Below are 9,702 nucleotides of genomic sequence, written 5' to 3'. Positions count from 1 at the left end.
TCTAATGCAGTGTATTTTGACTCAAGGTCTTCTTCCTATGTTACCAGTTTGAAGTCCTAATATCAAAGGGATCTCAAGTTATGGGCTGAACTCTATTTTGATGTAAAAGATTGACCTTGACGTTATAAATAGGTCAAGGTCATGTTGGTGGCGTGCACTCCTTCTCAATGTCATCTATCTATGTTCCAAGTTTGAAGTCTTAATGTCAAAGGGTATTAAAGTTACGGCCTGGACAAAATTTGGAAGAAGAAGAAGAAAATCGACAAAAACAATATGTCTCCCCTGGAAGGGGAGACATAATAAATAAATAAAAAAATATATATATTAACTTCTTCAATATAGTCACGTATTAAATGCAATCGATAAACACTAATAAAACAAGAGCACCGCTAAGCGGGGCATCCCCTCGCGCCAGGAACTTCACCCGTAATGGAAATGTCTCCATACCATCTAGGCCTAGTAATCAAGGGTACCCAGTATTACTATACTGTATATATAAAGTTTAAAATAAGGTAAAGAAATTAAAATGTATTGCAACAAAAATTAAATTTTAACAAAAGTCAAGGTGGATATCATCGGGAGGGGGGGGGGGGGGGGGGTCATAACAAGCATACGTGATTGGGCAGTTTTGTGCTGTCACGCTTTCCGGATATCTTGTTTCCGCCAAGACCGGTCTTGTTATATACGTCTGGGATTCAGCATGGCCGGAGCTGGTGCAAATGTGGGTTGTGTTAACCCTTGTTGTTTTTTGATGTTTTGATACCTGTGAGGTGCCACCGCGATGTGAGTGTTAATATGTGCATATATCTAATGTGTTAAACAACTTTTTTCATATTTTGCAATGATATTTTCCATGTGTTTAAATCTGTTGTCATTTTTGATAGAGGAAATTCGGGCTGATTATTTGTTCTTGTTTACCATTGATCTTAAGCCAAGTCTTTGTGTTTATACAGTGTTTGCATCTATTGTCAAAATTCTTCTAAGTAATTTAGGCCTGTATTTCATAGTGTATTCAAAATTGATGAGGTCATTTTTGTGAAATTATGAGTGAATATTATTTGTAGAGAAAGCTAGAAATTTATTGTCTATTTCAATTTTATTTTCAGTCATTTACCTCTTGTGAAGCCATTATCAGAATAGAGTCTTCAACACTACACATGGTTTCGAGGTCATTAATCCGCAGTTGCACCAGTCTGGGACTGAGACTGCACAGTAAATGAATCGCTTCTACACGGATCAGGATCATTCTACCTGAGGCTGGGCCTACCATTCCCACTTCCCTTGGACAGTGGCGTGCGGACCATACCTACCTGGAGAGGCATCCAATCCTGTCGGTTGCGTGGGACATTGCGTTACATGTCGAACATTCTGTATACATTCCGTTACATGTAGAACATTCCATTATATAGTACAATATTCTTGGACATGAACTATTGTCATGTATAACTGTTAATATTCAGTGGCTTTATGCATTTTCAATTGTACGTATATGGTCAAACAATTTGGTGCTACAGGAATGTGATATGTCAATAAGTAGGATTGCATTTTTCTTAAGCATGCTTTGAAAATTTGTGCTGTAATTATGTAGCAAAATAATGCTTGAGTAGATATTTGAATTTTATCTTGCTGCGAATTTGACGACAATCATTTTTCTGTCAACTGTCAATGTCACACTTGTGTACTGTGAAAGAAAATTTATTTTTTCAATTGTACATGTGTACAGCATTTGAAACATTATTGTGTGTACTCTGAAATGTTTATGCTCATTTAGAAGGGTGGTCATTTTTCGTATGTATAGATTACATCATTTAATTAATATTGAAATGCAAAGATAAGTGTATTACATTGACACAAAATGGCTGATAAAGACAGTAGTACTATAAGCAGTATTAAAGTAGAGGATCATGATGAACTTCAGGGCAAAAGTAGAATTAAAACAAAAACAGAAAAAGGCCAAGCCCTATATGAGGACACTGTTAGGAAATATCTTAATAATTGTGACGCTGTTTGGTCTGACATTGAAGATATAACAGTGAAAGTTGACGAATATAGATCACAATCTGACTTTAAATCTTTAAGACATTTAGATAGACAGCTACAGGCATTACAAGTGAAACACCGAGAGGAATCCGAAGATTTTTTGGCCTACCTTACACGTACAAACACTGTGGACAGTTTATCGGAGTTAAGGATTCAAGAACTTTTAAAGGTCAAATGTCAGGACATTATAAGGGAATTGTGTCGGAAAATTCGGGAGGCGAGAATTGATGCCACAGAGAGACTGTCTCAAAGAGGCTCTGCAAGCCTACACACAAGGTCAGAGGTCGGAGAAACATCGGTGATGGGCAGCATTCTGACACAGAAGAGGATGGAGGTGGAGGCTCACCGAGCCAAACTACAATATGAAGCCAGAGAATTAAAGTTACGAAAGCAAAAGGCGTCGTTGGAGGAAATGGAAGCCAAGCACAAAGCAGAACAGGCTCGACAGAAGGAGGAGTTAGATGCCGAGTTTCTCCTATTAGAACAGGAACGCAAGTTCGCAGTAGCTGAAGCAGAAGTGAAAGCACTTGAGAACACAGGAATGAACAGTAGGCGTGTTTCTCCAGTATCGTCATTGCTGGAAGAACCAGTTGACAAGACACAGCTAACAGCAAAGTATATTTATGAGAGCTGCCCAGTGGAAAATGTGGTAAGTGCTGCGTTGCCAGTAACCGTTGAACCACCTTTGACAAACCCTGAATATAATGAACACAGAAGCTCGTTAAACCCTCATGCAGCTCCCTTTGAACTTAATGAAGTGAAACAGACTCATGATAGCAGTGTTGTTGGAGATCTTACCAAGTTCTTGTTGAAGAAGGACCTTCTATTTTCACGGTTTTACAAATTCAGTGATCGTCCCGAGGTCTTTGCTACATGGAAAGCAAGTTTCCTTAGCATAACGCAAGAACTAGAAGTTACGCCCTTTGAGGAAGTTGATTTACTGTTAAAGTTTCTAGGACCGGAGTCAAGTAAGTTTGCTTCAAGCATACGGGCTGCAAATGCTGCTTATCCAGAGAGAGGCTTAAAACGTATATGGGAGAGACTGGAGGAACGTTACGGGTCACCGGAACTCGTTGAGTCAGCCCTGAAAACCAAGCTGGAACATTTTCCGCGATTAACGACAAAGGATAGTAAGCGGCTTTATGAACTGGCAGACATACTAGCTGAGATTGAGGCAGCCAAGGAAAACCCGAAATATGCTACTCTCCTATCCTATTTTGATTCGTCATCAGGTATTCTACCTATAATCAACAAGCTTCCATACAACTTGCAAGAAAAATGGACGAATCATGCTTCAACCTATAAAAGGAAATACGATGTGTCATATCCTCCTTTCACATTCCTAGTTCAGTTTCTTCAAGAAATGAGCCGCATACGCAACGACCCAGGTTTCCAGTATGATGGTCAGTTTAAACCAAAAAGTAAGGAGCATGTGACATCTGTTGCGAACAGTAGTAGCAATATCAGAGAGCGTGTGTCACTGAGAACAAACAAGACTGAATTTGTGACAAAGACTGGTAAAGAACTTTCGCAGGTTTGTGTGATTCATGCAAACAGTCATACACCTCATTCGCTTCAGGATTGTCGTGTATTCAATTCTAAGAGGATTCCAGAACGCAAGAAAATGTTGAAAGAAAAAGGAATCTGTTTTCGCTGCTGCAGTGCAAAACACATGGGTAGAGATTGTAAAGTGAACATAAAATGTAGTGTATGTGGAAGTACAGAACATTGTAGTGCACTTCATCCCATTGATGTCAAGGTCCGAGATTCGCACAAGGAGCAGGGCGGGGAGAAACTTGCTGTAGACTGTACAACAACAGATTCTATGTTTCCAGTTTCAGCCTCATGTTTACAAGTTTGTGGGAAACAATTTTCTGGTAAATCGTGTGCCAAAATGTTGCTTGTTAGAGTTTACAGATATGGAGAACGGGAGAAGGCTGTTGTCATGTATGCATTAGTCGACGATCAGAGTAACAGGTCGTTAGCCCGTAGTGAATTCTTCGATAAGTTGAACATTTACTCTGAACCAAGGAGCTACACAATAGCTTCCTGTTCTGGTACAGTACCCACTTATGGACGGCAAGTTAATGGGCTTGTAATCGAATCTTGGGATTCAACACAAACATTGAATTTGCCTACCATCACGGAATGTGATAATATCCCTTGTAATCGGGATGAGATAGCAACACCGGAAATCGCGCAACACTACCCTCACCTTGTAGATATTGCGTCCGATATTCCACCTCTGAATGAGGCGCCTGTATTACTTTTGCTGGGACGGGATCTGGTGGAAGCACATCATGTTTTAGACCAGAGAGTTGGCAGCTGCTCGCCTTATGCCCAGAAGCTTCCATTAGGCTGGGCCCTAATTGGAGAAGCCTGTTTGGATAAGGTCCATGTCCCAGATGAATTCTGTGTAAAGAAGACACATTTAGTTGGAGATGGAAGAACTTCCATTATGCCTCCATGCACAAGCAGTTTCACATACAGTGAAGGTCATGGACTGGGCTCCAGAAAACCAAATGACTTTGGAACCTCACTTTTTGAGCGCACAGCTGATGATGATAAACCGGGTTTATCAATAGAAGACAGAGAGTTCCTAAGGATTATGGAGGCGCACTGTAAACGGAATGAAGAAGGAAGCTGGGTTTCCCCACTGCCATTTAGAACTCCTAGAGATAGATTACCAGATAACAGAGCAGTGGCATTGAGACGTGCTAGGATCTTGAGTAAAACCTTGGACAGGAATCCTGGCAAGCGAGATCACTTTCAAGCCTACATGGAAGGGATATTGGAAAGGCATGCGGAACTAGCCCCACCCTTGAAGCCCTCTGAGGAATGCTGGTATTTGCCAATATTTGGGATCTACCACCCAAAGAAACCATCAAAGCTGAGGGTCGTATTTGATTCTTCAGCAAAGTTTGAGAATACGTCATTGAATGATGTCTTGCTCTGCGGACCGGACTTGACCAATAGTCTTGTTGGTGTGTTACTCCGTTTCCGGAAAGATGCAGTTGCTATAGTAGCAGACATTGAGCAAATGTTCTTCGGATTCATCGTCGCAGAGGAGCATAGGAATTATTTGAGGTTTATGTGGCATCGTGATAATGACCCCAGTAAGGAACTTACGGAATACAGAATGTGCAAACATGTCTTTGGAAATGCACCATCTCCAGCCATTGCCACATATGGTTTGAGAAAGGCAGCTAGTGTAGATCCTACAACAAGTGAGGATGTGTTAAACTTTGTGAACAATAACTTTTATGTTGATGACGGTCTGCTATCTACAACAACGCCTGAGAAGGCTATTGAAGTGATGAAGAAGACACAAGCTGCCCTATTGACTGGTGGAAATTTACGTCTCCATAAAATTGCTTCCAATAATATGGATGTTGTCAATGCATTCGCACCAGAAGAGAGATCATCAGATCTAGAGAATATGGAAGTGTTATGGATGATGTTCCATTACAAAGAAGCTTGGGTCTACATTGGAGCTTGCAAAATGATTACTTTACATTCCAAGTGAAGTTTGAAGAGAAACCCTGTACTAAGAGAGGTGTCTTGTCTACACTCCACAGTGTATTTGACCCTCTTGGCTTTGTCGCTCCATTTATTCTTTTGGGCCGCATGATTTTCAGGGAGCTGATGGACCTGTCTTGTGATTGGGATGATCCTTTACCATGGGAATTAGAGAGACGATGGACAGAATGGAAGAATAGTGCAGGTGATTTATCCTTCCTCCAGATTCCTAGAATGTTTACTTCCATTCCTACCAGTGAGGCCACCAGGACAGAGCTCCATGTGTACTCAGATGCCTCAGAACAAGCTGTGGCAGCAGTAGCGTATCTAAAAGTATTTAGGACAGATGATAAACATGAGTTGGGCTTTGTATTTGGAAAATCCAAACTTTCACCCAAACACGGACATACGATACCTAGACTGGAGCTTTGCTCTGCTGTATTATCATCCGAAATTGCTACTGCTGTAACCAGACAACAAGATGTCCCAGTTGACGCTACATACTTCTACTCTGAAGCAAGGTTGTCTTGGGATATTTGTACAACAGAACAAGAAGGTTTTATACATATGTGAGTAACAGAGTAGACAGGATACTGCGTGTTTCTAGAGCAGAGCAATGGAATTATATTTCCTCAGAGCAAAACCCAGCAGATGTAGGGACTAGAGGAGTTCTGGCCAAGAATCTAAAAGACTGTCAATGGTGGAAACCTCCCTTTCAAGTTTCCTTTTACAAGCAGGACATAGATGAAAGCTTTCAAATGGTCAAACCTGATGATGATGTGGAAGTCAGACCTTTGATTACAGCAATGAAAGTAGAAGAAACAGAAAATTCTTCCTATAGCCCATCCTCTTGGAAGAAAAGGTTCTGTAAATTTTCCTCATGGGAAAGGCTTGTTCTTGGTATGAGCAGGCTTAGAAAAGCGGCACTTGAGAAAACATTTCATGTAAGTCACACAACTGCGAAGGAGTTTAGTGCCACGGAACTGCTGATCCTAAAGATTGTCCAGAAAGCTGTCTTCGGAAAAGAGATCCAGAGTCTGACTAGTGGTAAAGCAGTACCTAATGACAGTCCATTGTCTTCACTCTACCCATATATTGATGAAGAAGGAGTACTTAGAGTAGGCGGACGGCTAAAGAACGCTAACCTTGGAAGAAACATGGAACATCCAGTCATTGTTTCTAAGAGCTCACATGTTGCAGTATTGCTGGTTAGGCATTACCATGAAAAGGTACATCATCAGGGGCGGCACATTACAGCAGGAGCATTGCGCACTGCGGAATTTTGGATCATATGTGCTAGAAGATTGGTATCTTCCATTTTACACCAGTGTGTTACCTGCAGGAAACTCAGAGGACAGTTACAGACACAAATCATGGCCAATCTTCCTTCTTGTCGCCTACAACCAGTTCCACCATTTACCTACGTTGGAGTTGACACGTTCGGACATTGGAATGTTGTCAGTAGAAGAACACGTGGTGGAAGTGCAAATAGTAAAAGATGGGCAATCATGTTCACATGTCTCACAGTCCGGGCAGTGCACATCGAAGTTGTGGAACAGATGTCAACGTCCGCCTTCATAAATGCATCGCGCAGATTTGTTTCCATTAGAGGCAAAGTACTGGAGTATAGGTCAGACAGAGGAACCAATTTTGTTGGATCTACATCTTCAAACACAGATGCTGTAAACGTTGAGGATCCAGCCGTTCAGAAGTTCCTCCTGAGCGAAGGAAGCACATGGATTTTTAATCCACCTCATTCGTCACATTTCGGAGGCGTTTGGGAACGCATGATAGGTGTGGCCAGAAAGATTATAGATGCCTTACTACTGGAGAATTCTGCAAAGGAGCTAACCCACGAAGTTCTGGTCACCTTTATGGCAGAAGTTTCCATGATCATCAATTCTCGCCCAATAGCACCTGTATCGTCAGACCCAGAGAATGCAATGATTCTCTCGCCGAATGTATTGCTCACACAGAAAGAGGGAGATGAAGTACCACCTCTTCGAGACTTGGACCTGAACATTCGAGACATGTTCAAATCCAATTGGAAACACGTGCAGGTCTTAGCGGACAGATTTTGGAAAAGATGGAAAGATGAGTACTTACAGAATCTGCAATCCAGAAGAAAGTGGAAGACTGAGGAGAACCTACGAGAAGGAGATGTTGTCATGCTAAGAGACAAAGATATGAACAGATGTGAGTGGCCATTAGGGTTGGTGGAAGAAGCAATCAAAAGCGAAGATGGAAACGTTCGAAAGGTGAAAGTTAGAGTCATCCGGCAAGGACGCCCAGTGGAGTATTTTCGACCAGTCACAGAAGTGGTCCTTCTCTACGCTCCGACTAATGAGTAGTGACTAGTCTAGTCAGGCGGGGAGTGTGCTGTCACGCTTTCCGGATATCTTGTTTCCGCCAAGACCGGTCTTGTTATATACGTCTGGGATTCAGCATGGCCGGAGCTGGTGCAAATGTGGGTTGTGTTAATCCTTGTTGTTTTTTGATGTTTTGATACCTGTGAGGTGCCACAGCGATGTGAGTGTTAATATGTGCATATGTCTAATGTGTTAAACAACTTTTTACATATTTTGCAATGATATTTTCCATGTGTTTAAATCTGTTGTCATTTTTGATAGAGGAAATTCGGGCTGATTATTTGTTCTTGTTTACCATTGATCTTAAGCCAAGTCTTTGTGTTTATACAGTGTTTGCATCTATTGTCAAAATTCTTCTAAGTAATTTAGGCCTGTATTTCATAGTGTATTCAAAATTGATGAGGTCATTTTTGTGAAATTATGAGTGAATATTATTTGTAGAGAAAGCTAGAAATTTATTGTCTATTTCAATTTTATTTTCAGTCATTTACCTCTTGTGAAGCCATTATCAGAATAAAGTCTTCAACACTACACATGGTTTCGAGGTCATTAATCCGCAGTTGCACCAGTCTGGGACTGAGACTGCACAAGTTTCCCTTATTCCTAGCAGAAACATATCACGTATGCTGTAAATTTCATTGATTTACCTACCTGAGTAGCATGCAATATGCATCAAATCTGAAAATACGCACGGAAGTAATTTTTTTTTGTAGTGAAAAATGACAATATACCTGTGTTGAGATGTCAATGAAACTTTATATTTTTAGCTTTCAAGAATTATGTGCGCCTCAAGATTAAATTCCACAGGCCCCTATTGTAAACATTTGGTATTGAAACCGCGACGTTCATTAAATTATTTCAGTTACTCAGTGACAGAGATGACACTTTTAATTCATACAAACTTTTCTCAAGATACGCAATAATATGACAATACGCGAATACAAAGTAGAACTTACCGAAGCGGCTCTATCAAAACGACCCGAATTTTAACCTGTTAAATTTACCGGAAGTGAGTATTGTCAACTTGTACATAAAATTGCAGGGTTTGAAGGTAGTAAAAACGCGATATTTTAAGAACTATATATCCGATTAACTTGAAAATGAATAGGGTTCGTCCTTTTATAATGCCACATAAGTATGTGAAGACGGAGAAATAACAGTGCAAAGGTTCTCTTTAAATCTTGCCCATAAGCTGTAACGGACACACTAACACACACACATACGCACAGTAGCGATGCTATATCCCCTCCGCAACTAGTTGTGCGAGGGGATAATTAAATTCAAGGTATTTACCAGTCTTGTGTATCACGGCAGAACCGGGCGATTTCTTTTATTTTTTTTAATATATCTTGGAGACGCCTTTAACAACGACAGAAAACCCGAAGATCCAGAGGTACTGTAACAGTACCACAAGAGCAGTTTTTTTTTTAAATTTGATCACACCAATCATTTTTATGACTGTATACCTATAAAAATTACATAAAAGTATACAAATGAACTAAATCAACGGAGTTTGGAGGACAAACCTCGCCTATATTTTATTTGACTCAATTATACAATTTTTCATCTGTAACGGAAGTGTACATTTACCAGTTTTCTTAGTATAAAATCTTTAATTGTTAATTAAGTGTTGCTCATACAAATTATGAACAATATCCAGAAAATAAGTAAATGCATTTCATTGAAACCCAGTAGGATTCAAGGTAAATACTTGACACCAGGTGAGAGGAGTTCAGGTACGTCTACGTAGAATACACACGAGCCAGTCACGTTG

At 40.5% G+C, this 9,702-nt stretch overlaps 2 protein-coding genes across 2 annotated transcripts; both read left to right on the top strand.

The window, feature by feature from the left end:
- Window positions 1–5,667: 5,667 nt before the first annotated feature.
- Window positions 5,668–6,784, top strand: LOC133199903 (uncharacterized). Its single transcript, XM_061335708.1, has 3 exons — window positions 5,668–6,080; window positions 6,167–6,677; window positions 6,773–6,784. The coding sequence occupies exons 1-3, from the start codon at window positions 5,668–5,670 to the stop codon at window positions 6,782–6,784; spliced, it is 936 nt and encodes a 311-aa protein (XP_061191692.1).
- A 75-nt stretch (window positions 6,785–6,859) lies between these two features.
- Window positions 6,860–8,520, top strand: LOC133200050 (uncharacterized). Its single transcript, XM_061335804.1, has 2 exons — window positions 6,860–8,088; window positions 8,412–8,520. The coding sequence occupies exon 1, from the start codon at window positions 6,933–6,935 to the stop codon at window positions 7,908–7,910; it is 978 nt and encodes a 325-aa protein (XP_061191788.1). The 5' UTR covers window positions 6,860–6,932; the 3' UTR covers window positions 7,911–8,088; window positions 8,412–8,520.
- Window positions 8,521–9,702: the final 1,182 nt, after the last annotated feature.

This window comes from Saccostrea echinata, unplaced genomic scaffold, assembly GCF_033153115.1.
Source record: "Saccostrea echinata isolate AGI-Se365-2 ecotype Australia unplaced genomic scaffold, CSIRO_AGI_Sech_v1 ptg000036l, whole genome shotgun sequence".
Lineage (NCBI taxonomy): Eukaryota > Metazoa > Mollusca > Bivalvia > Ostreida > Ostreidae > Saccostrea > Saccostrea echinata.
Note: the sequence above shows the minus strand (reverse complement) of the source record. Positions and strands in the feature narration are given on the sequence as shown.